This window comes from Acanthaster planci, linkage group LG03 (assembly GCF_054643075.1).
Source record: "Acanthaster planci isolate LZ-2023a linkage group LG03, COTS_SCS, whole genome shotgun sequence".
Classification (NCBI taxonomy): domain Eukaryota; kingdom Metazoa; phylum Echinodermata; class Asteroidea; order Valvatida; family Acanthasteridae; genus Acanthaster; species Acanthaster planci.
In genome coordinates this window covers 18980657-19007883 of record NC_141779.1, presented here as the reverse complement: position 1 = coordinate 19007883, position 27227 = coordinate 18980657, and the positions used below count along the sequence as shown (strand labels likewise).

Genomic DNA, 27227 nt, shown 5'->3' with positions numbered 1-27227 from the left:
GAGTGCTCCTACTAATTCATGGTGGGGATCTTCTCCTACCTTCGTGTATGGTGTATCTTTCTGAATCACTGGTTTCGTTCAAAAATTACCCTTTTGCATAAAAATACACTTTTCCAAATAAAAAATAACATGTAGCATCACTTTAAGACTTATTAACTTTTTAAGAATATTTTTGTCGGTAAATTTGACTTACCTCCCCTCTTTTTAAAAGTAGAACAGTCCGCTTTTGTTGCTGGCTCGGCAATCAATCAGACAACAACATGATAGCAACGGGAGGTTGATGGACCTGTAAACTACACCCCAACATATGAAGACGCAGAAATCTTCACTTCTTGATAGTTACACCATGGCAGTTTTTAATCATTGTAATGGTGAGTACCAGTTGATTCGTAAATTTGTATTTTGCTAAATAAATTTTGATTGAATAATCAAAGGCGAGCAAATGCAAGTGGTGCAACGGTAGGCCTCTATAGAGTCTATAATAACATCCAGTCATGGAGTACTTGACGTGGAAATGGTGGAAGGGAACTTTTTACGTGTTGTTACAGCTGCATATGATATTGTGCCATGGACGTAGCACAGCACAGGTGTAGACACCGCAACAATAAAGTCGCTGAGTGCAGTGTAAACAAAGCTATGGTGTACATGTACATTGTGAGGGGGAGCGGGTTATCGTAGTGGTTCTTTCCTCGCTTTGCACCAATGAGGCCCGGGTTTGAGTCCCAGCTTGGCCCAGGCTTTAAGTGCATTTGGTCCATACTCGCTCTCGCAGGTTTTCTCTGGGTACTCCAGTTTCCTCCTGCCTCTAAAACTGGACCTTCTTCCTAACTCCGTAATGTGATGCTGATTAATAAATTGTATGAATAAACGTACAGTTATTGGCGCAAATAGCCCGAGTTGCTGAAAGCGCCATTAAAGCAAATGACAACATGTACATAGTGTACTGTGCACAGCTAGTGTACCGGTAATTTACCCTGCAGCATGGGGTCTGTAGGCCACCTTGTCTAGACCTGTAAACAGGGCCCGACAAGTACTCCTCCGTCATATACTCTGCCTTTTCCCGATTCATAGGGATTTCTTTCGAAAAATTTATCCGGGATATCCATAGCATAACTAAACATCTGCTTGATTTTATGACCTGAAACTGCACCGGTATGTTCACCACTTACGGTGTAAAAAATCTGCTGGGTTGTTAATTGTGGAAAACTCGCTGTTTTCTCGTTCGGAGGAAAAAAATGTTTCCTTTTTTACCATTTTCCCACTCCGTACGAAGTTTGCCCCACTTGCACAAAAGCGACGGATGTTTCCTCACTTTTGTGTCACATTACAGAAAGTGAGCCATTCTACCAATGATATGCCGCCAACAGTGTGTGACTGGACAGGGAACCAGCCAAGAGCATTGCATATTAGCTGCAACAAGACAGCCATAATTTTCTACTAGAAGTTAGATCGACAGGTACTCTCGCAGATCTGAACGACATCCGTAGGTGCTGAAGTCTGGGTGCAAACTAGACAGGCTCTCGTACAGGGTACCATTACTTAACCATACAAAGGAGTCTGTGTAATGTACAAGTCATGCAAAAAATCATACGGAGTGGGAAGGCAAAAAAGGCAACATTTTTTGCTCTAAACGAGGAAAAGGCAAGTTTTCTACAATTAGCAACCTAGTGGATTTTTTACAGCGTAAGTAGTGAACATACCAGTGCAATTTCAGCTCATAAAATTAAGCGGATGTTTAGTTATGCCCCTGGATGTATTTGCCGTAATTGAATTAACAATTAGCATAAATCATTTCATTTTCAGTATCCGGATAAACAACCCAAGGAAAGAAGTTACTGCCTATTGCAGTCACTATGCTAAGCACCCTAGCAAGGGGGTGTGGTTCCTGGGCGGGGGATCTGGAGGTAGCCAAGGATGGAACGGTCAGTAACTCTCTTTTTCAGTTCTTGGTCCACCGTCTTCTTGATGTTCTGTTAACAGGCACAAATTAAAACTTGGAAGCCACAAAGCCTGTTCGGTTCATATGGCCAGGGAACAGTGTTATAAGCCAGGCAAATTAAAGATGAGAGTTACTCAGATGTGTGGCTTTTTGTTAACTGTCCAAAAAAATCTTTACAAGAGAACTTTTTGCGCTTGTGAAAGCTTTACTCATTTTGTGTCTCAAAGCAACAAAGTTTAAGAAAGATGTTACTGAATCTTTCTATCTCCATGCAATCCAAATTCCAGCATAAGCTTTGCAGATAGCTGTGTGTTCACAGTGATGTTCATTTTGTCTTTGTAACTGTGAGCAGGTAGGTCATCGTAAGCCCGTCCTGGTCTCCAGCCTTGCTGGGGAAGACACCAAGTTCTTGGAAAAGTCAGTCAACATTCCACTGCGAGTCAAATCAGCTGTTGGATCTGCAGTGGCCAATACCTCTTCGACTCGGTTGGTCCCAAGTGCTGACTCGCTCGTCAATGCCATCAAGGAAAAGACTCCCAAGACCCAGTACTCCAGACCCAAGTCTGTATGCAGTTCTCCTCAGAGACCCGAGGCATCCAGAGAGAAACTCTCACGGTCCAAATCGGCAGCCAGTATATATTCCAAGAAGCCCAAGGCCGATCTTGCCACAAACACCTCTTCCAGTTCCACTTTTGCCAAATACGGAACAAAATTTCAGAGTGTCTCTGTGCAGCATGCCAGAAGCAAAGAGGCATTGGTCAAAGCACTGACGTCATCATCCGAGGTCAAAAGTCATAGGCCAGATGGTCAAATTGAGCTGCCAAAGACCTACATGACCCGAAAGGGTGCACTGATGTTGTTCACTACTCCAGAGAACTTGTTATTCTCAGAGACTGACCAAAAATGCTATTTTAAGAATGATCAAGATGGCAAAAACATCGGCAAGCTTTCACTGACACTGGGCACAGTCAACAAATTGACCAAATCTGTACTTCAGTATGGTAGCCACCTGCAGGTATGGTATATTTGTCAAAATCCATTAATTGTCTTGAGAATGTACTTCAGGATTTTTAATAGTTCTGATGTGATGGCATATAACATTTACTGCCTGTATCTATCGGTATACATAGACATTGAATTTTGTTACCAAAAGTAAATTCACCAGTGGTTTATTTAGCTGTAGATCAATAGTTCGAGTCAAATACTGGGCTGGTTAACAGGTTAATCCTCAGCTTAATGTAAGTGCTGTTATCAATTTGTGACCTTAAATCAAATGTTAGCATATCAATTTCACAAATGTTGAACAGGTTTAACCATTTGCTGCTGGGTGGAATTTGAAGTTGCATGACGTAAAACTGGGAGATTTTCAAGATTTTCTGTTTTCAAAATTCTAAAAAAATCATAGCTTTATTTACTGGACGTTTACACCCCCACAAATAACTGTCTGGTGACTACTTTAATCTGACAGACAACATCTATTGGCGTCCAAATATTTCAGCCAGGCCTGCCGTCTTGTAAAAAGAGCCCAGATTGTGCAGTGTTATGCAATTTTCTTTTGTTCCCAAAACTGGCACAGTGCACTACTGGCATCTTTTCAATAGGGGCCAGATTAGTGTCCAACGGTATTGTATGGCTCATCGCTTGAGCGCTTTTGTCCCCAGTGGCGATCCACTCATGCTGAATGCCACAAACAGTGGTATAACCTCTCAAAATAATGACAGATTTCCTCCACTGTTGACAACTGAAAAAAATGTTGGCAATTCCCAGCAGCTCGGTCTTCTGTTCTAAGTACGGTCTTTTGTTACAAGGCCCAGCTCTTTTGTCCGGTTTTGGGCTCCCTGGTTTTGTGTGTAAAGCCTATGTGCCCGAAACTGGGCTCCGCGGCAGCATATATGGTCAACTGCAGTAAATTTTGGTGAGAATGCTGACCTTGTTCAGTTTGTGCTCTCTTTTGCATTGGCCTCATCAGAGGATTTTTTTCTTACCAGGAACTTTCTTAATGTTGCACAGATGAATCCACAGTATTTTTTTGCAAATGTATAAAATGTGTCTTGTTTGATTTTGTAGAACGAGGACAGTGACAGTGACGACAACAGTTTCCGAGAGGAGACTCATATGCAGTTTATACGTGATGAGGAGGGGAGTCAGGAAGTGGTAGATTACAGGGCACAGCCCGGGGCGGACTTTGTCTTCTATCTGAGGGACATGCAGTCCAGAAGCATGTAAGGATGACAAACACTGCTCTTCTTTGCTCATTTTCAGTCATGATGAGATGTTACTAATTGTACTCAACCCTTAAAAAGCCAAGGATTGTTCATGCTACATGTCAGTGATATCTCTGCAATACTTTTGTTTTTTCCTGCACTGGCCACCATACGGTTTATATTAAAGCTGTTTTGTCTTTAATGTCTTATTTCTAAGCTGCAGTTGTCCATGTTTAGCTCAAAAAGAATAGAATGTTTTAGGGTTAAATCGCAAGGATCAGTTACTGTACAAATACTGCCAGAGGATATGACAAATACAGTCAAAGAGAATTGACACTGTCATAATCTAAAAATGAATAAAGTTTCAGCCTAAATGACTTTATCACAGGAATCAGTTAGATGACTGCATTTTAACTTTAAAAATAAATTTAGCACAAATTGAAAAATTGAAGTTTCATGGAATTTAATATTTTGTAACAATTTCTTCTGTCAGGGTGCGAAGTCTGGCACGGACCCCATCCCAACAATCCCTAGTGTCAGTGGACTCAGCAGGTGAGTTGACAGCTGCCTTACAGAGCATTGACCACAGAGGGTCACCAGAGGTCAGGGCAACACCAGAGGTCAGAGGGTTATTATCACCAGATGTCCGGAGGCTGGCCAGCCCATCTCAGAGATTGAACCTTTCCAGCGCGGGCAGTGTCAGGCAGCAGTCCAGGAGTGCATTGTCAAGGTGAAAATGTTGTTTCATTCATCTGAAAAAAGCTCAGGAAATTGCACTGAACTCCAAAATAAACCACAAACCCGCCCTTGAGTGATTTGAAGTCCAGTGCTGCACAATAAGAAATCTCTCTCTTTGTGTTGAGTTATGAGCATTGCCTACTCACTACCACATAGACATGGTCTAAGACCCACGAAAAAAGCAACTATGACCTATAGATCCTCTGAAGGAACTGTAAATGCAGAAGATTGTTCTATATACTACTAAACAGAAGAGAATATATTACAGGTGTAGAGTGATCTATGTGCCATCAGCGTGGTAAAGCATATGCTACCAATTTCTAAATTGAAATGTGCATACTGCTTGGACATAGGGTCCCTTTTTGATACGAAATGCGATGTTATGAGCGTCTTGTATCTGCTATTGAGAATGGAACAACCCATCCACTTCTAATTTAATACAAGAGGCTTCACGGCTTTGTCAAAGTTCAAATTCAAAGAGTGTGCCTGGAAGGCTCTGTTAAAATGGAAGAGTTGAAGGAGTGAGGACCATTTTAAACAAAAATTACTGGGCTGTTGGATTTGAATTCTTAGCCCATTGTTTTGCCTGTTGAAGTTGAAAATGAAAAATATCATGGATCTTCCTGACTAGACTATGAAGTAACTCTTATACATGTTTTCCTATGACAGGCCATCTACCTCAGCATCTGGCAGAAGCTCATCACTGTCTGCTGAGCGACTTGCAGCATCGTTGAAGAGCTCACCCTACTTGGGTCATCCAATCAAAGCCCCCTATCCTTCCAATCTTGTGAGTTACCAGCCATCTCAGGACACGTGCCCTAGACATGGCAGTGCTCGGTCCAGGCAGTCCAGCTTGGTTAGACAAGGAAGCGCACACTCGACACAGTCAAGAATTGCTTCGTCTGCCCATTCGGTGCGGTCGCATGTGTCGTCACTCGGCGGTGCATCACAGGGTAGCATGGGCATGTTGACAGCCGAGGACTGTGGGCTTGAGAGGCCAGGCAGTGAGAATGCTCACAGCATTGCATTGTCACACGAGGGAAGTCTAATAGTGGTCAATGATGATGTGAGTTACCATGGCGACAGCATCAGGTCAGGTGGTCTATCTCCTCAGTATTATCAGGGGCCCGAAGAGTCATTGTTTGAAGCAGACTTTGTCGTCAGTAATGGTGAGTCTCTAGTGATCTTTCTGTCGGGAAATGTGTCTTCTTCCTTAGTTATCTTTTTTCCTATGTACATTTGAAGTTTAGGTATTGAAATTCAGATACATTTGTCTTTCGTGATGCCTCTCTTTCACCCTTCTGTATTTTTGTCAGCAACTCTTGCTAGGAACTATAACAGTGAATTTTGTAGACACTTGAAGAAGAACTTGCCCATTATATGAGTTTGACAACAGGAATTTGTTTCACTCTGAACCTTTATGATGTTTCCACAGAGAGGTATTTTTCAGAGTGCATTACGGGAGAACGAACAACATCTGTGCATAAAGCATTTCCCAAGGACTTGGCAATGTTAACTTTTTTAGATGTGCCTGATACACATTTTGTGTTTCAGTTAAAAAAAATAACCCAGTCAAGGCAAACACATGGTGGCATGCCGTATTGTAAATTGCCTCTATTAGACTACTGTGTTTGCTAAATCGGTTGATAGTATGATGGTCGTGCTACAGCACATTTTCTTTCCAGGGCAGTGCGCCTTAATGACATGCAAACTTAGAATGAAGGCTCGCTTGCATGGAATAACTGTATAGCATTTCAATGTATGTATGCTCTTTCACTGGCAGATGTTGTTACCGATATGACTAGTCAACATAATGATGTCGCATCATTCAATGCAGATGAGGACTGGCCCCAGGAACAGCAAGTTTACAGCCCAGTGCATTATTATGTAAGTCGCACAGCGCATGGAGGCATGTGGTCTAGTGGTTAGGGTTTGTAAGCTTCTGATCGTAGGGTCAGGGGTTCGAATCCAGCTGGTGGCAGCACGTTGTGATCCTGGGCAAGTCACCCAGGAGCAAATGGGTACCTGTGAGGGCAAACACGGTTATGTTTAGCCGTTTGTGCCGAAATGGCAGCACTAGGCTAGTATACTCCCCAGGGAGCTGAGATGGTTTCAGGAATGTTCATATGATGTGTGAGCCCAATGTGCAGGGATAATAATGGTGCTTGGAAACGTTGTGGAATGCGCATTACAAATGTTGTAATTATTATTATTATTAGTACTACGTATATTGGTCACTGTAGGTATTTTTATGTGATCAAGGCTTAGACTTTAAGATAGTGGTTTAAGATATCCAGACATGCTCCTTAAAAGCACTATAAATCAGCATTCGTGGGCTTGCATGAAACTGGAATGAAGATAGGACAGTTGCCTGTCAACGATGGTTGTAAGAGATACGTGTATATATGTTCTTTGCAAAAAGCCTGGTCTCTTTTTCGTGTTTTTCAAAATTTATTTTTTTTAGTTCTCTGATTTCAATGAATTATTAGGTCTGCAGTCCATGTATCATTTCCTGCTAAAGGTGTTATTGAATTTTCAGTTTGCTATCGTAGATATGGTTTGAAATCAGTTTGAAGTGCATGCAATGTTGAATTTATGCAAAATTCTGTTGGATCGCTGATAGAGCTGTGTAACATCTTTAATTTTACAGGGTAGTCGACCTAGTACTGCTTCCCACCACACCTACATTTCAGGAACCACCAGCCTGCCTACAACAATTCAAGACAGCCAGTTGGATCCCAACACACTGCCGCTAGAAGATCGACTTGACCAAGATGCCTTGCTGGTGGACCATGATGCACTGCTACTTGACAACCCGGTAGAAGAGGACAACACTCTTGACATGTTACAAGAAAGTGCCAACAGTGGCCAGTGGCCGGTGGACAGCGGCCAGGAGAGATTCAGCCCAGCTTTGTCGGCCAGACTGAAGAGTCCCAGCTCAGACTGCCCACCCGGCTCCCAAGCCAAGTCACCGAGTCCAAGACCCCAGGCCGTGAGTCCAGTTCCCTCGGGCAGGTCTAGCATGAGCCAGGGAAGAGGTCAGTTGGAGACTGAGGCACTATTAGCAGATGGTTATGACATCTTGCCTTCATCCACAGCAGACAAAGATGAAATATCCTCTGTTAGCAAAGGTTAGTTAATGCATAATACTGTTACATATATCACACTGCAGTGGAAATTCCATTTCTTTCCTTCATCAAAATGTAGGGCAAATAATGCTTGGAGGGCAAACTCTTTCATATGGTTGTTGTTTTCATTCTGTTATTACAGGCACATCACCTGTACCCTCAGAAAAAGCAGTAACGTCAGAACCACAGGTGGAAGGGGTGTTACCAACAGAGGGCGCTGTACAGGATCAACTGGGGAGCGTGTCAGTGTCTCCAAGTGAAGTTGTTCCTGACCATGCACCCAGCTTGCCTGCTAGGCGAGCAGGCTTAGCGGACGTGGTCAACAGAGTAAGGGAGAATGAGATGGGTGTGCCGTACACGACCCTGGTGCCTCCCAAGTTGGGTCCCACTGTTGACAAAACGGCCAAGGTTGGAGGAGCCGCAGGTACAGCACTATTGTCACTCTTTGCATGAAATTACCTTAATTTTAGCATGGTTGTGCTTCCAAAACAAAGATGCCTTCACATACCTTTGTAGATTGTTGGCCATTGTGTGAGGATTTATTCAAGTTCTAGACTAATTTAGTGATGAGAAACACAAGCCATTACTTCAATGGCCATATGCTCACATGCAGGTGGTACACAAGTTTTGCATACCCTTGTTAACCAATGAGGTGTCCTGATTTGACAAAGTGCATGCCTTCCTCAAGTTTAAGACTGTTCAGATGAGTCTGTTACCACTGCAATAATGTCTCCTCAGATTGATTTATATGGGCTCACCTGTTAGACTTAGCTCAAGCCAACTGAGAGAACCATTGTTTTCAGTGTCAATCAAGTTATCAGTTCAGATCAAATTTTCTCCACATCTGTCATGAATACTTTGAAGTGTGCTTGTACTCATTAGTTTCAGTGTGGGTGGAAAGTCCCTGACTTTGATTGGCTGAGGATTTAGAACTTGCTTTTGAAAATCTTTCATGGGAATAGAGTTTCCTCTGAGATTTTCAGAGAGTATGAATGGCAATTTGTCCCAGATAAAAACCAGACAAGTTGTTATAACTACACATTAGCTGATTGATCATTGTTGTTGTGCAGTAGGGCCATTTTTTTCCCGCCTTGAGTCATTTAACAAGTTGCAATTTTACTTGAATAAATCCTGAAACACCCATTCACAAAACAAACCAATAATTTCGTCAGGGAAATGACTTGTAACATTTCTCTCCTTAACTCGCTTTTGAAAAAAGTGGAGGATCAAATAACTTGAATGGCATGATTTATAAATTGGATAGATGTGTGAAGGGGTTTGATGTGTAGAGTGCGATGTTATATCTCTTAACAGTGATGTTAATTTTTTTCATTTTGTTTGGCAGTGAGAAGATCACCCTCTCCAGAAGTAAAGGTCACACCAGAAGCAAAGAAGCCTCCAGCCCCATCTAAAAAGATTTCCAAGTTAGATCTTGGGAGTCTGAAATCGATGGTCAAGCCACCAGCAGCCAAAAGCGGGGTAAAGGTTATGTAGATGGGAAATAAGAAAGGAGGTTGCATCTAGTGTTGGGATGCATGCAGGTTTTTGGTGGTTTGTTAACTTTGAAGGAATGCAGCCTTGTGTAGAGTGTCCCCATTATTAGTGAAACTGCCCTCCTTTTGACCAAGCAAATAGATTTCTCTAATTTCTAACAAAAATCAGTCTTTAGCATCTAGACATGTTGAAAAACCATCTGCAGCTTGTCCTGTACTGGTCAAGTAAATTTGCTTGAATAAAAAATGAATGCGGTGGCAGAACAGTTTTAAAGTGGGGGGCCAGGCCAGTTGTGAGAACATCAGGCATCAGCCATTAATAGACCAATCCATTAAGCCCTGCTCTGTCATACAGGACCTACCGAAGGGGGGGGGCTGGGGTCAGGTCCCCCATGGGGGGGGGAGTCACTGGCTCTCCTGGTTCCCCCTTCCCTGCTTCGTCTGCTGTAGTGCATATGCCATAAGAAGTTGCACATGTGTATAGCTCGTCAGTTGATTTAGTGCTGGCCATGGTGCAACAAACCATGCACAATCCATCTTTGATATAGCCAGAGTTTTGTTTTGTTTTCTTTTTTTATTCATAATGTAGTCCAAGACACAAATCTAAGAACTAGACTAAGAACTAGGCATTTGCATCACTTTTAGGGAAAACTGGGTCAAAGTAGTTGAAGTTCATAATTTTGGACTAGATACAAGCTGTGTAAAGCAATACATTGTAAAATCTTCACTGGGGAAAACATCACAGCGTGCAATGACTGTAAGGTAAATATTTATGGTCTTCTTGAGAAAAAAAGATTCCAAATTAAAGAGAGCTATGAAGTTGACAAAATCTCAAGAAATGGCTTCTCTAATCTCTTCTCTAATCTTACAGTCACCCCGTGTTGGACGAAAAAGCAAAGCAAAAGGTGTGAGGCCCAAGGCAACAGGAGTACAGTTCATTGACAGCCTGAACATCGACAGCTATCAAGGGCCAAGTGAAGATGAAGTGGAGAAGATGGTCCAAGAAGAGGTCAGTAGAGATCCCAACAGCTCTTAGCTTCTAGAATTGGTACTCATTGCCACCTCCTGACTGTCTCTTTTGAAATTAAAGTATCTTTGGCATTTATTGCTTGTCAATCCTATTTGATTTTGTACAGTTAGCAAAAGAACTAGAGACTAGCCAACTGAACGAAGAAGGGGAAAGCATGCCATTTCTAGGTAAGTGTTACCCGTACACACTTTATACACTTGCTGTCCATTGAAACTGAGAGTGTACGTATATTCTGTGGGTGAACTGCCCTACACATGAAGCCATTGACACCTGACTATTTCACAGAAAGGGATTATTTGGATGTAAATGTGTCCCACCAAACAAACAGAGTCAAAAAACACAAGAGCATCTTTTTAGTTAAAGTCCTTTAAGGGGTCTTATACAACAGAAACCTTCAATGTTTTGCATCCATGTCCATTTTCATTAGGATACAAAACTGAGTTATTCATCAAATGAAATAATATTTCATTTGATGAATAACTCAGTTTAACAATTTCACACGTTGTGTGAAATTGTTTTTAGAAATGCACACTGAAACAAACTTGCAGAATAAAATGGCCTGAAGACTCATTTGGGGGGATGAGGTAGCTTATTTTCTTGTAAGCTGGATTTTAATCCTGATTTAGCCTTCCTGTTTTTTTGTTTTGTTTTTTCTAGTTGTTCCAGAGGAGAGGGCGGATGATGCAGCTTCCCTGGCCACAGACGATGAAGCCCTTGAGAAGGAACTCAAAAAGCAAGCTGAGCCTGGGAAGATGAAGAAATCCAAGAAAAGCCTAGCCAAAGAGAAGGCAGCACTGAGGGAAGCACGGCGACAGGAAAAAGTTGTAAGTGACTCAAAAACCTTGGAAATGAAAATGTTACTGAATTGTTGAAAACGTTGAAGTCAGGGTTCTTTTCCTGTTTTGGTAAAATTGTGATTATACCATGATAACAACACACTGAACCTTAAACCATCTCTCCATAGGGAGGGATGAGGCAAACCCTTTAAACTGACCTGCTCTATGCCTGATCTTTTAGCCTGCATGTAAAGACACTTACTACAAGTAGACATACACATCTGTGAGTTTCAATTCACTCTGGCGTCCAGTTTGTCGTTTTGCCCATTTGAAGTCTGTGGCCTCAAGTTCACTTGCCCATATGCATTTAGCACGTGGGTGGGAAAAGTATACATTTTTGGCTGACCTGTCTTGGAAATATTGGTTTCTCAAGGGGGGATCTTAGGGTTAACATTTACAAAGGAAGTTAGATTCTGGTCATCTCTTCTTCAAACGTTTTTCTGTAAATGCTGATATCCATGGCATGAAGTTCTTCAGCCATGCCATTAAATTTACAATCTCTTGTACAGTAATCATCTCAAACGAATTCAGAACTCTTTCTCGCCATGGTGCTGTATCTTTACCAAACATTAATTTGCTCTGTTTTTACAGCGCCGGGAAGAAGAGTTGAAGGCTTTAGAGCGAAAGAAGAAAGAAAAAGAGGAACAAAAAAGACGAGAAAAGATTGCTGAGCAAAGAAGAATACAGGTAAAGTTGCTTGTTCAGTTCAAATTACCTTAGATTATTAACTTAGTCCAGTTTGAATTTTGCCGTCAGTGATTTTTGTAGTGTGCAGATTTAAAATGACTTTGCTAAATGTGATTTCATAATGTGCAGATTGACTGTGATTTCAGAGAGTTATTCTGAAATTTTACCACTTTATTAGGTGTTAAGATCACAAAGAGCAAGAGATTTAGTTTACATCCAACTTATTCCCACACCCTGACCAAGTTGGTGTTTCAATTTTGCGCTGAAGTTCCATCAGATGGATGTTGTTTTCTTTCCTTCAAAACAACGAGTTCCATACATCACTGCGATATGGGACAGAGTCCTTTGAGCATTTGGTTACAGAAGGATCAGTGTTAGATGTTAGATGAATGCCTACTATAAGTAATTTCTAAGGAGTCTTTGAGACTGGCTGCAAATTGGTATCTTGTATGGAAAGTTGGAAATATCAGTGAGCATGCTGACCACCCCACTACTGCACTGGCTTTGTGATTGACTCCGTTTTTGGTATCCTCAATTGGAAAGAAAATACTGGGAATAAGGTGTCAAGGCAGTGTATCTGATTTGCTTGAATATTAAGGTGCTCGGGCATAGAGATGACAGGCATAGGCCCATGTAAGAAATGTACAAATATATATGCAAACAGTTCAGATTTGGACTGCAACACTGGCTGTCATTAGGGTGATCTGGTATTCAAAGGTGTATGCTTAGCGCACTTGGAAAATGTTGTTTGTTCATTCCTAAAGCTAATTTTGAAAATTTACTCTGTCATCAAATGATAAAGGTGGCAAAGGAGGAGCTTGAGGATGCTGCCCAGGAGGCGGAGCGTGCGGCGCAAGCCGAGGAGGAGGCCAGGCAGATGCTGCTAGATGCCCGGCGGCAAGCACGGGAAGAGAGAGAGACTAGGAGGAAGGCGGAGCTAGAGAAGAGGAAGCTGGAGAAAGAGCAACAGAGGCAGGAGCGCAGGAAAATGGTAAGGGTGCTATCATATGATGAGTTGATCATGCAATAGATGCATTGTATTTCAAGGAGATTGACCGGATAACGAGTTTAACCTGTATTAAACCTTTGTCTTCACTTTTTAGTCATTCAGTGAATCTTTTTGCACGTAATTTTCTCTGAGATGCACTGTTTCCCATTGCCAATTTATGCACAAATGACTCTACCTGGTTCACGTCTGGGCAATTCCCATATTTGTCATTCTTCACTGCCATGTGTTAGTGCTGATGAGCTAAATGAGAATATTCTCAAAAATGTGCAGTCACTACACAGTTGTATGTTTTGATATGGTCTGTGAGTCTTGTACACAGTCAGAGGCAATTGGAACTGGGGCAGATGCTTAGGTCACTAATATTTATTTCCTTTACTTCAATTGTCCACTAACAGGATTTACAAATTATAAATCCTGCTATTTTAATTCCAATACTTATTAAGTCCGAGGGAATTTGGACCGAAAGTTGGCATCAAGTCCGAGTACAGATATCGGAGTCAGTATTGTAATGAATCACCGTACTGAGTGACCAAATGATGAGCCAAATAAGTCATTTTCACAAAATGGCTGGAGTCGAGTTCAATCATTAGAGAGAGATGGTCCAGTTATCACTCTGTGTATTAAAGTTGAGTCAAATTCATTCTTGAGTCAATTTGTGCCACATCATTTGGTCACAGTGATTCGAGTCAGGTCTGTTTAACTCCATCAGAATCGTTTTGAAAAGAAGAGTTGACATCAGTCATAACAACTCCATGTTCAAATTAGTTGGAAAGTACCTAGTCATTGAATGCACTTGATGACTGGCTCTTACAGGAGGAAGCAGCCAGACTGCGGGAGCAGGAGATGGCCGAGCGGCTAGCCAGTGCTGCAGAGAAGCGCCGCCTCCGAGAAGAGGCAGAGTGGGAGAGACAGGAGCAGGAACGTCTGGAGCAAGAAGAGAGGGAACGGGAAGAAGAGGAAGAGAAACGGCGACTGGAGGAAGAGGAAGAGAGAATCCGAGAGCTAGAGAGAGAGGTGGGTTTGCTCCTAGTGGAGAGATATGCCGTTAGAGATACATTGGCTGGGTTGTAGTGAAGACTAGACACAAGACCAGTCACAAGTAAGAGGATGAACAATGATAAAGGAATGCTTTTGTTGCAGTTCATTTGAATAGCATGTGACTTGAATTCAGACTGGGAGTGTTGTGATGGTCCTAAGGGTTAAAGAATCCTCCTCACAGTGTGGTTGTTTAGTCCACCAAAAGTCCTTTCACAAGAAAAGTCACAAGTATCATTGTGAACAGTGATGTAGGAATGGCACGGTTTTACTACCATTCATTTGAATAGATTGTGGTTTAATTCAGACAGGACGACTTGCTGTGGATGTACTGGGATGAGATTTTAGAAGACTGTAAATCCTATCTTAGCTTTGAAATGCAGCCACCACAGCGCTGGGCAAAATTGCACGGCTCACAGCCAGCAAAGAATCTTCACAATTTACAGAAGGCACATTTACGGGGTAGCAACTCAGATCACACCACTTTAAGGAATTTGCCCTTAATGGGATCAAGAGAGGGCACAGTTTTCTTAGCAGTTCCTCCTTTGATGGGAACTGCTCTTCATTGGCTAACAAATGATTATGAAATGCATGCATTGCAGTCACGTAGCTACCAAGAAGATGGTGCTTGATGGAACACTCTACAATATGGCTCTACAATATGCTAAAGGGGTGCTTCTACTCAAGGCGGATACTGAAATAAACTTTGTTACACTTTGCTTAAGTTCAACACTTGCTGCTTGAAAGAAGACGAACATTAATTATTCTGATTTGATTGCGACCGTTATAAAAGGATCCTAATGGAATCAATCAATGAGTTTGGTTTGTACTGTACTCTCAGGCTGAGGAAGAGGCTATTGCCCGCTTGGTGAAGGAACGAGAAGAGGCAGAGCGAAGGATGAGGATCGCCAGAGAGGAGGCGGAGAGGCAGAGGCAAGAGGAGGAGCGACTGAGGCTGGAAGAGGAGAAGAGGAAGGCGGATGAAGAGGAGCGACAGAAGCGGCAGGAAGCGGAAGCCGAGAGGAAAAGACAGGAGGAGCTAGAGAGGATTAAAAGGGTAAATGTCTGTATTTCACTGATCTTTCCTGACGAGGGAAGACATACTTCTCCATAGAAATAGTTGAAATATGCAGTTTGTGCACTGAGAAATAAGCACTACTGTTTGATGTGCAAGTACCATTTTTTTTTTTGAGTTTGTGTTCATATCTCAATACTTTAACCACTTCATGCCAGGGCATTTTTCAATGTTTAATATTTTAATTAAGAGCACGTTTGCATAAACACACATTCACAGACCCAGCTCAAAATTCTGTTTTTATCCAAAAGTTTGTGTCTTTTTTTTTTTTCAGCTTCAGACATGTCAGAATGAGATTCCACACATTTGAGATGACAGAATCAATTTGTTGAACATACTCTAAATTTCACAGTTCAAATGCACTGGCTGTTCCCACTCCAAACATTCTGGTCCATGGACAATGAAAGTTGTTGCCAGTGCTTGGATAAGCAAAGAGAAGTGCAGCATTTATCCCTGCACAGGAACTGTTTGTCCTGAGCACTACAACCCCCAGGCTTAAACATGAAAACATGTTCCTAGCCTGCCTACCTAAAATATTGAAACTCTAGTACATGTACACCATTTGATTGATGTCAGGTCCCGAATATCCATTCCAAAAAATAGCAAACAGAAATTTTGGTTTTCTATTGTTCACACTCAGATTCAGAAACTTGAAGAGGAGGCTCGAGAGCGAGTCCAGAGAGAGCTGGCCCGTCGGCGCGCCTGGGCCCTCAGGCGCCGTGAACTCAACCAGGCCCAGCGAGACCACCTGAACTCCATGAGGCAGACCCAGGGTATGACCCGCCCCTGGGTCTTCTCCTACTATGTCCACTGGCCCAAGGAGAACTACGAGAGGAGGATGTTTGTGGCCAAGAAGAAGTCATTCCGGCCCAGGCCCAAACCCAAGCCCAAGCCAGATGCAGAGGGTCAAGGGAAGCCCTGATCGTAGTGACTGAGGCCTGGTCATGGACTCAGGCAGTAGTTATATGCTCTTTTTTGGAAGGAGCTGATGCTTAGCTCTCAAGGTCAGAGTCTAAGACAGAGGGGGAAGATTATGGGTTGACTCGAAATGCCGCTACTTTCCACCAACTAATGGAAAGAAAGTGCATCTGAAAGATTCTTTAGCTTAGAGCCTAGCCCAACAGCCATTATAGACAGAAAATAGGTATGGGGAAACTGAGTGACCACAGTTGCACAATGAAAGAGGTGCCTCCTCCTCAGAATTTGGGTGGGGAACAAAGTACGAAGTCAAATGAGTGCCCCTGAAGATAATAAAATGCCCCCATTGGACCTTCGATATGTCTCTGCAGTCCTATGACCAGAACATCCAGGAATATGGAACAAGACTTTAAGATGTGTGTTTTCATTCACAGACACTTCCTTGTCTTCCCAGTATAGAAAGTATTTTTGAGTGCATTGGACAACAATTGTTTTGTAAGTTGACAGATTGCCTCATTTAATTACACATTTCGTCTCTCATCTCATGGCAGTATTTTTTATACTGTACAAATGTGAACCACTCATTTTTACTTGTTTACTACCATCTGAAATGTTAGGAAACTGACCGTTTCGTCATTGTCTTTTTCATTAAGAATGAGCCTACCTGGTGTATGACCTTCATTAAAGATGACCATAAATAAATGATATCAGGAACGACAATACACCAACTTGATGTGGGGATTTATACGGGTATTGTGTAAAGCCGGATGGGATGGCCCACGTGAAATGAGAGGGAAAAGGGAGATATTGTTTCAATAAAAGGAGGTGAGTGTAACTAAAGGATAATTGCAACTTTTTGTTGCGGTTTCATAAGCTGAAATTTGAAATGCACTTTTAAGGTTCCGTGAATTTTTCAGACAGGTGTGCAAATCCATCTGATGAACAGAGGAAACAAACGAATTTATGAACAAAGTGCAAGATCAACATCGATTTGTGATCCCTAAAGAGTGAATATTGTTTAGTTTCCGTATACGTGGTGTGATTTTTCAGCTTTCAGTTTCATATTTTCTCATCTTTTCTGTTATTTTTGTGGATTATATAATTCAGGTTGTCACATCTTTGTCAGGTGTGAAAAGGTGTAACCATGCAGAGAGTTAAAGGAGAAAAAACGCTTTAGAATATTTGGTAGAGACCATAACTTACCACTCTCTCACCTATATATAGTTCATATTTTGATGAGCTAACCTAGGACTGTTTGCAAAATGGAAATGAAATAGATGAATACGAAAAACCCCCAGCACTCAAGAATCAGCAATCTGTAGCTTCACTGCACATTTTAAATTAATTCTTATCTTGCCACTTCTTGGATTTTGTATCTGAATAATTACAAGTGTGATTTTTTCTAACGTAACATTGGGAAGTAATTTGTAAAGAATTTTATAGTACTTCAGACAGCACAACATTTAGTTTTTTACTGACATTATGTAGAAAGTGCCGCTGGGAGCATAATCTATTTTTAACTCGGAGAAAACCATCCATGAACTTTCTTATTTTATTGTAAATGATATTCTCTTATTAAAACGTGACAATAGTGATGTAAAATATGCAAATCACCTTTCAGTTTTGAAAGTGCAATTTGCTGAAAGTCTTTCCATTAACGATAATTTGAAATATTCCACAATCATTGTTTGTTGAATTTGAAATATTGATCCTTTAGGGCTAATCCAAATATGCTTTCTCTGCATTTTTAGATTCTGAAAGCCAGTGACGTTATGGGGAACTTTGTAGTTTTTCATTCTTTCATTTTTCATGTTTTGAGGGAAGCTAAACAAGTTAGCTTATGGTGATACACATGAAGAAAATAAACTGTATCAGAGTGATTAAAAAAAGAACACACCGCGCACACGTCTTCACATGTGGTTCATATCGGTCCTCATAAATAATTAACCCTTGCCACTGGATATACAGCCTAACAAATTGAGTCGGTAGTTGCTAGAGCCACTTTAGGAATGGATCGGTATCTTGCATAGAGAACTAAGTCTTGGCTGATCGACACCTTGAAATCGTGGAAATTCCTGTTTTATTAAAAGTGCTTGAGAATGGGAAAGATAAAATATAACAAGTTAAATTAACCATAGGCCGAGGCTGTTTTGGCGTTTTCCTGAAAGCACCAGTAAAAACTGACAGGAGGAACTCTATAGGCCTACAGAACCAAGAAAAAATGAGCCCTTAATTAACTTACAGGTACCTTTGTCTCTTGTTCAACAATCGCTTGAAAGTCAACAAAGCAGTTATGAAGTCTCTGTTGGGTTACACTTTTGCTATCAAGGGGGTTCGAGCTTTGTGTCAATAATACAATATCCTAAAAGAAGGTTCAATTGGATAAATAACGCGAATGACAGAGGTCTTCTAAAGTACTGATGTGTTGAAGGGACAATAGGGTGTGTACATGTATATGAAAGGGAAAACAACCGTATCTTGTACCAAGGAGAGGCTGCACCTGCATTGGTGAAAGATTTTTTTAGTTATTTCACAAAGAATCCATTCTTGAGTTTTATTTCAGAGGTGTAGTTCAAACAGAGTGAAGTCTGTACACTGACGGGTACGTCAACAGGCACATAGCCGTCTTAAATAACGGTTAGGCCTATTTTTTTAAGGGAGGCGCTTTTCATTTGTTGCCATCTATTTACGTTTGTTACTGTTTTTGTAAACTGGACAGAAATGATAAGTGACGTATGGCCCACTTTTACGGTTGGGATCACATCTAGCTGGGGCTGCCGTCACTGATTTTGTGCTCGCAACGACTTTCTAATTCACACTCTCCTTTACAGTGATTCCACTTGTGACAAGTTCGCTCTACTTATTCGAACAATGACGTTTCACCAGGGTGCACTCGTTTGAGACTGCATTGAAGAACAATGTAGTAACTTTATGAAAAAAAACTAGATCGTTTCACAGTTTGAAAAACAAGTATTATTTTCAAAATCCATTTTAAGTAGCTCGGACGCGGCTGTTTAAATACATTGTAATTACGATTAGTAATTGCGATCGTAATTAAGGTTGGCAGATAAACTTTTCCTTCCATTTTCTCTGTGTGTGTGTGCAATTTTTATGGTGTGAGACAAGGGAAGCTTATGCCTATAATATACCCGTTTTATCTAGTGCGTCAAATGGGGTCTACAAGACCGAAAACATTGAAGATGGTAAAATTCGCTCACAAGAGTAAAGTATGAGCCATTGGGCTCACAATTATGCCAATTGAGGCCGTGTTACATTTAACATAAACTCAGAGAGAAAAATAGTGTACATTTTTTCCATAGCTTATGTTACAATAATAACAATTAATTCATATTAACAATTAACGCGCAGCTCTGACTGTTCTGTAACAGAGATTCTCCATGATGTAGGGGACCTTTTACGGAAAATCTGTTGCAAAGACCAACTTTGAAAATATGTAAGAGATTAGGAGAGAAAATACTACTTGAATTAATGTTAGAATTGATTAATTGTTGCATAAAACGTGCCAAATGTTGAAACATCATGTTCTTGTTCGTGCACACAAGTATCAATTTTAGAGGGCGCTATCCCCAAACGAATTGTCATCGCAGGATATCACTTCCTGTCAAAACGATCCCTGATGTGATAGCGCCTGTACATGTACAATGTACATACATGAATGTACAGTACAATACGTGTGGTGGTTCGTGTCGTTGAACAACTGGAAGGTCTTGGAACCAAGACTAGGGAGATAATGGAGAAGATGTCGGGGGGGGTGGGTCCGCGTCGGCTCTTCTAGGGTTCAAGGGGACCCCGGTAAGATAACATGCCAAAAGGCTATCGATAATAAGGCCCGTTGCGATAAACAATGTGACGAAACATCAGCTTCTAGGCCTAGATTTTCACAACTAAACAAGTGGTAGAGCACTATAACTCACCTGCGAAAGCAAGTGATGCTACTCCTGAGAGAAGAACCAGAAACTTCATTGCCATCGGAAATATTGTTCTCGATTCGCTCTAAAGTTGCAAATCTTTCCGTATGGTTTGTCGTCTCCAACGTCCTTTTGAGTGTGCTTTGAACCTATTCTGTCTCGCGCAACAGTCAACAGACCATTTTTATTTCTAATTTAATTTTTATGTGTTTTGGAGAGGAAAAGGGTTGCATAATAGCTGTGTGCTTACCATTAAAATCACCGATATGATTTTCATGGATATCACGCGGGAAGGGAGAATTGAAAATAAAAAGGGTAAAAACGAAAGATATGAATAAAAAAAAAGCGACGAAAGGGAAAAAAAACCTTCCAAATGCCCTCATTATTAATGGTTCATCAGTTTGTTACCGATGAGGGGTTTGCTTCCCCCATTAAAATCTCCACAGAAAAAGTGGTTTATCCCCTTCCGTGAAAGAAATTCTGGCGACTCCCGTGATGACGGTCTTTTGGTACCGATGACCGTAGAAATGCGGTTTTGTAAATAGGCCTTTGATGATGTACCCATGCACAGTCCACTGAGTATTGTAGGAAAGCACAGATATGTAAATAGTGTGATGTCATCATTAGCCCATTGTATTTACAAGGATTAATATCCGATATCATAGAATCTCTGAGAAATTCGGAAGATCATGGACTCGAGTCAAGGCCGCCTGAGTACGAGGCGTGCGTTCTTGGAGAGGACACAGTGTCAATGTTGAACCCTTCTACCCTAGGAGCAAACGGCTATATGAAGGGAGTGCTGTATGATAAGCCATCTGAGTTTCAAGCGGCTGTATCGAACTGGGACAAGGTTACGGAATGTCATTACTTCTCTAAACTGGACAGTTTGGTCGTTATGTCAGTGATGACTCCGGGTAAAGATACCTCAGACACATAATAACTTGAAACCAGATTGTGAAATTCGAGCTTGTGCATTTTACCATTCCAGATTATGTATACTATTTACAATGAAGTTGAAGTAAGAAGAATCGGTACAATGCGCCCTTAAATTTGAAGTGATAAATTGTCCTGTATTACTACAGGTACTTTACTCTTCTGCGAGATTTGCGAGAGGACTACTTAATTAGGGTAATTAATACCTCTATTACTTTAATAAAACTCAATAAACCCATGAGTTTCCACTCCGTAACGTGCGTTCGGCCGGTTAATTAATTCTGTGACGTTCCAGCCAAGTTACAGAGTCTGGCGTAGTCTCCTCTGAGGACAGCTTGACTTAAGGTCAATGCAGTTTAACCGAATAAGAAACACTGTGACAACCTCAGTTACCCGGAACTATATTACGTACACGCAGGAGTGGAAGTGAATTCTCAAATCCTAAAGGTTACGGCCATCTATACAAATAGATTCAGTATAATCATGTTCAAGTTTCATGTCTAATATAAGTAATGTCGGAAATTACTCTCCATTTCACAACTGCGTAACTCACAATTTTTCTTATTCGGTTAAACTGCATTGCGTTTGAAACAACATACCTTAATTACGTTCGCAACTGTCATACATCAAGAGAATCTCATAGGCCTACTGATCTGCAAATCATGCTCATGTATGGTCATTCTGTATCCAATCATTAACACAGGGCAATTTCGATTCAAGCAAACTCTTCATTTCATTAGCAATCTCTTAGAAGACAAAATATTCAACTTACGGTTATTTCAGGTAACATTATTCAACGATGTCTTGGCTGAGTGTTGCAAGAATTCTAGGACCGGGTTCTGAAGGATCGTACTAGCTCTGAAATAGCTAGATCTGACGATCTGATCGTACAGGGACTGGATTTTCTCCGGCCAATCGTCATCTGCTGCTTCAGAGATCTCAGGAAAGTTCGTACCGGTCACTTGCAAAAATTCTCAGCTCACACACTCGATGTTACCGCCTTGAAGATCGAAAACGTTCTCTCACACATACAGACACTCTTTTCAAGATCAAAATCTACTCTACCCAAAACTCATGAATATAAACAAAGTGAATCAGGAACGAAAACGCCGGTTGTAAATACAAACAAAACGCACATTTAGTTTAACAATAACCATTGCCAGGTGGGACTTACGTAAGCCCGTGGCATCTACGGACCCACCACTTGATCGCGTCCTAAGCAACCTATGGTGATCCGGGGATTTTTACGCGGGCTGAAAAATCGTTCGGCGGGAAAAAGAATTCTAAAACTGTATTGGTCAAGCCGAATCATGACAGGACTGTTCTATTTACCATAGGTGTTCCACTGCGAGAAAATGCACAATAAATCAAACGCAAAAAGCAACGTGAAGTATGACTCTGACACGGAACAGTTTTTATGGCAAGCAAAACGCAACAGAACAAAAGTTATTTGCAGTCCTCTCCTCAAAGTGTGTATACAAACGATGTCCCTGTCGAGATAAGGGCGTCTGTGAGGAAGTGACAGTCATGAACAAAAGTCCTTTTTGGACTGTAATTCGCCACTGCCTGCCGACTTTCACACAACATCGGAACAAGGGTACCGTTGTGCCATGGCACTGTGCAGTCGCGAAGCATTCTGGGAAAGCCAAGCAGTGTGCCGTGACCTAGTGTCTGAGGTATAAAGCCATTTTATTTGCAAAATGTCCACGATTGATCTCATAATAATTTGAGTCTCAGAAAAATGCTGCTCTTAATAAACTGCACTACCAGTGTTTAAAGCACAAAAATAAGCGTTTTCTCTTTTTAAAAGCCAATTTTGTCGAAAAGTGTTTGGCCACTGCCTTCAAGAATTCCGTCCTCGACAACCAACAGGAGTTTCAGAGTTTTATGAATTTCTTTTCTACATATAAGAGAAAATCACGATGATGCACTGTACTCAAAAGACGTCCATTGGAGATGCCACGGTTGCACCGCCGGCCGGTCTATTGCGCCGGCCGGGGAAGTGTTTTGGGGCCTGTCCTGCCCCCTTTTCAGACTTGCACCATTTGAGTGGACACTCCCCGTAAGTTTACCTACGCAGACACGAAGCGCGCTAAAAACACTTCCTTGGAAAGTGTTGTAATTTGACAGTCAGTGAACCACCAGGGTCATAGTCCTTTTTTATCGCTCAATTCATCAACCTTTCCTTCCTTTTTGGGCATGCATTGCTCAACTCGAAAACAGATGGAGATCAGACACAACAGATCATACAAAATAAACAGGTACCATTTCCTTTTGTCGATAACTTTATGATCACAGAGTCATTAACCATCATGATAAACTGTTAATAGATTGGTTATGCTTTAACTATTTAAAAATACGATAAAATGAGTTGCTAGTTTCATTCGTATACTTTTTTTACAGTTTGATTACGATATACAGGTACAGCCACAGAAGGAAGGGGAAGCTTTTCATAATTTTGCTAATTTCGGACGACATGTTACTCGCTGTATTGTGAGAAATGGACGCACCGTTGATGATTTTTGGTTTCTAGAAATGAGGTGTGCATACTTTGTAGACGTGTCTCCGAGAAGCGGTTGAAGAAGCGAGACTGTGGCTTCCATAAGAACATATGTCATTTCTTTACTAATGTGGCCATTTCAAACGTATAAGCTTAATATCCAAATATAAACCACAATTTTTATGGGCGTATACGCAGCCTTGAAACATTCTTCTGAAACCAAGCAGTCTGATGGCGTGAACATAATTCGAGATGATCGGTACCAGTATGTCAAGAAAAATAGAAATTCTTGGATTCAGTGGAAAACCTAGAGAATTTTAACTCGTGTCTACTTCAGTGATGACTAGTCATTTTTTTCAAAGATTTCCCATTTTTCATGGACAATATGACAATTGTGTGAAATTGATAATCTGATCCCGGCCATAGGGCCTACGCACTCCCTTTGAAAATTCACCAAGCTTTGCTGTGCGGAGAAAGAAATAAAGCAATAACAAACAACTTGGGATTTCATGATTTCAAATTTCAAACTGAAGTTATGACGGCATCTTTGTCAATTTTTTTTACAATAACGGCGTTTCACAATAGTGCACCTGCAAGAGTTTGCATCGCGTTGGCCCACCAGATACGTGAAATCTGTCGACCCAATGCGCTTTGCCAAGGGTCGACAGATTTTGCGCGTTGTGATTGGCCAACGCGCCGCAAACTCTTGGAGGAGCACCATTGTAAATCTCCTGTATTGAAGTCAGCGAATATGCATTTAATATAGAGCAAAAGGCCAGGAGAAATAAATTCAGGGTGCCCTGTGCCGGGTGCCAAACCCTCTTGCAAAACATCACACACAAAAAGCGTCTTCAGATGATCTTACTCGCTACGGCAGCTTTAGTGGTATTTAACTGTCTGCGCATGCAACTACTTTGTGCTTGTTAAAATGTCACTGAGCGGTGTAAGTGCGATGTGAAGGCACCTTTAAGTTAATGCATCCCTTTTAGGAAGCCAATACGAATTTTCTGATACGAACATCAAATCAACATTAGCATAATAATAATATGAGTAATGCTATTATTCCACCTTTTCCCTTTAGTACCCCTAAAAGCTTGTGGGATTAAAAAACAAGACAATAATGGCAATTTTTAGGAACATAGGTTTACCAAATCGCGTTCGATCACATGACCAGAGGTATGAAAGTATCATATATGAGGAAGACGAGGAAATTAGTCCATTTTCCTGGGGAAAAATACATGTACAATTCTGCAAATTACCTTGAGTAATGTTCTATATGAAACTTTTTCGTTAAACTGTTTCCAAAATATCTAAATTCAATACTTTATAATTGTCACTGATTTGTTTTAATGCGACAAGGAAACGATTTCTACTCCGTGTCCACCTACAGACGTGAATAAAATACAGCAGCACGAATAGCCACATCTGCATTACTAGTCCCTCGAAGAAAAAGACCAGCTGGGCGTTTTTCTCTTATTCTAGCATGCCCTATTTTCCGCATGATGCTATTTTTATATCAACATTTCATTCGGTTCGTATACGCTCACTATGATTACTTCACAATAAGTTATCCTTTGCATTTAATTGTGTGTTGTTAGCAAGGATTTTCAGAAGGATGGATTATTTTGTAACATTTTGTAAGGTGTCATTTCAATGAATACAATTTCTTTAACCAGGGAATAAATAAAAGTAACAGTTTAGTCAGCTCTCTTCTTTCGAACATTACCTCTAAATAATGGTGGAGTTCATGTAAATAAGTGATTCTCTAAATATTTACAGGAAAATGTACATTATAATGGAGAATATCTAAAACCTTCCCAAAAGTATATTAATAAAAACAAATATTTTCCCACTGCGTACCTGTTTGTTCTACTTATTCGAAAGGCAGACCCGATGAAATGCCCATTTGTAGTTGCTTTTCTTATAACGTAAAGAAGGTATATATTACTAAGTGTCTGGTTGAAGTCGTGCATTGAACGTGCCTGTCAGACCAACTCATTCCAGAGTCAAATTCGAGGCTTTTTAACAAAATGAGCAGGAACTAGTCACTGGGCGAAGTGGAGAGATAAAAAAAAACAAACAAAAAAACAAAAACAAAACAAAAAAGCCCAGAACAAAACACCCCCCAAAACATGGAGCTGCTTGTCCCCGATGTTAGACATACTGATATTTGTAACCGCTGATATTATGTCTACGGAATAAGAGTTTTTAATGAAAAAATGGTATCTTTTATTTCTATCAATGCAAAGCACAGCACTTAAATATTTGATTTATCGATAAATGGAAACTCTAAAGCTGCAATGTTTTGTCAGCGGAATATCTAATTGAAGTAGACGACTGACACAGAAGTGAAGTTTTCTGATTCCAGAAAAATCCTCAGTTAAACCTATCCCGGTTCTGTCCCTTTTGCCAGAATGCTCACGTCACACAAGGGTACAGGTATTGCAAGATAAACCGCACCGGAATCTGCTCTAAATTCGCAATGTGCAACACCACGCTAAACACGATATAGATGCATGCCGTCTGCAGTGAGTTCCGTATTCCAGTGGTTGCTCGACTTTGAATAAAGTTTTTCACTGAATATTCTTATCTACCGTACTATAAATATCTAACTCAATCTCAATAACATTTTACTTTCAAAAAGCTATAAGAGCAACTTTCAAATAAACTCATTAAATAAAACTTATGTCTGGAAACACGACAAAATCAAAACAAAATCATGGAAGGATAACCTTACCTGTTGTCTATCAACGACAAAGTCATAACTAAATTATCTGCGCGATAGTCTCATTGACTGAAGTCGAAGGAAACACGGTACACATTATATGTTTTATTCGGTATAGGTTTGTAGGTGCCATCGGCTTCTGACACTGGCTAACAAAGTAGGGAGAGTCCAGTCCTCGTGAACACAGTCTGGGTACTTGCATCACACTATACTCCGTGCACAGTCCTCAGGTTGGTACAGTCACTATCGCCAACCCCACAGTTTGTGGACGTCGTCTTTACACCGACGAACAGACAAACGACACTCAGGATGCATATTAAGCCACAATGCCAACATCCCTCCATGAAAACCTCAAAAAGCCATGAGCGTCCACACCAGCCTGGTATGAATATACTTCATCACATGTTGATGACGTCACACAAACATATATTTACATGAGTTTTTTTTTCTAAAAATTCATACGTTGGTGATTCCTGGCCGCAGTATCATGCAGTAGGCTGCTTAGACGGCGAGGAGTCACCCTGCCTGACCCGGCGCACGCCCTCATTACTTGGCACCCTCCTGGGGATGCCCTTGGAAGTGCGCCCTCTAGTGCCAGAGTTATTCGAGTCTGCTCCACCGCTGCCGCTGGGTGAGCAGGCCCTCACAGGGTGGCTTGTGTCCTCTGGTGACCTCTGACTTTCTATTGACCTCTGTCCCGAGTTGCGCCTCGGCGAGGAGACCCCACAAGAGTCTTTGGAATTGACATCCCTGCTATCGTCGTTTGGGAAGACATCGTTAATGCTTATATCACTCGTGTGCTCTTCTGACATACTGGACAACCTCGATTGGCCTTTGACCTCTGCAAAGACACGAAATGCTTTGAAAAGTAAGGTTCTAGAAATTAAAAATATATCTCAATGTGTAGCTGCAATGAATTTTTCCAGACATCATTTTTGTGCAATTTTATACTCTTTTTCAATGTATGGAAACTATTTGGCATCTTTATTAGGTTAAATGTTTTGAAAAATGCATTTTTTTAAACATTGTAAATTATCCATGCTGTCCT

General features: G+C 41.1%; 2 protein-coding genes across 4 annotated transcripts in view; one reads left to right on the top strand and one right to left on the bottom strand.

Annotated features, from left to right (window-relative positions):
• LOC110991018 (dual specificity calcium/calmodulin-dependent 3',5'-cyclic nucleotide phosphodiesterase 1A-like) overlaps nucleotides 1-27227 on the bottom strand; it is a 62914-nt gene that overhangs the window by 3741 nt on the left and 31946 nt on the right. The window contains exon 16 of the mRNA XM_022256079.2: nucleotides 21727-27020. Within this exon, the coding sequence (XP_022111771.1) occupies nucleotides 26665-27020 (356 nt within the window). The 3' untranslated portion in view covers nucleotides 21727-26664. The remainder of the gene's footprint in view (nucleotides 1-21726; nucleotides 27021-27227) is intronic.
• On the top strand, nucleotides 235-17986 carry LOC110990526 (uncharacterized). Of its 3 annotated transcripts, XM_087133901.1 has the most exons (19): nucleotides 246-371; nucleotides 1331-1456; nucleotides 1804-1922; nucleotides 2292-2954; nucleotides 4007-4161; nucleotides 4637-4873; nucleotides 5551-6050; nucleotides 6665-6768; nucleotides 7532-8012; nucleotides 8152-8433; nucleotides 9355-9488; nucleotides 10374-10511; nucleotides 10639-10699; nucleotides 11190-11356; nucleotides 11960-12055; nucleotides 12858-13046; nucleotides 13878-14078; nucleotides 14941-15156; nucleotides 15815-17986. In XM_087133901.1, the coding sequence occupies exons 3-19, from the start codon at nucleotides 1854-1856 to the stop codon at nucleotides 16094-16096; spliced, it is 3975 nt and encodes a 1324-aa protein (XP_086990027.1). In that variant the 5' UTR covers nucleotides 246-371; nucleotides 1331-1456; nucleotides 1804-1853; the 3' UTR covers nucleotides 16097-17986. The 3 variants fall into 3 exon arrangements, with proteins under 3 accessions (XP_022111280.2, XP_022111267.2, XP_086990027.1); XM_022255588.2 differs by lacking the exon at nucleotides 1331-1456 and having other exon boundaries at nucleotides 235-371; nucleotides 6719-6768; XM_022255575.2 differs by lacking the exon at nucleotides 1331-1456 and having other exon boundaries at nucleotides 235-371.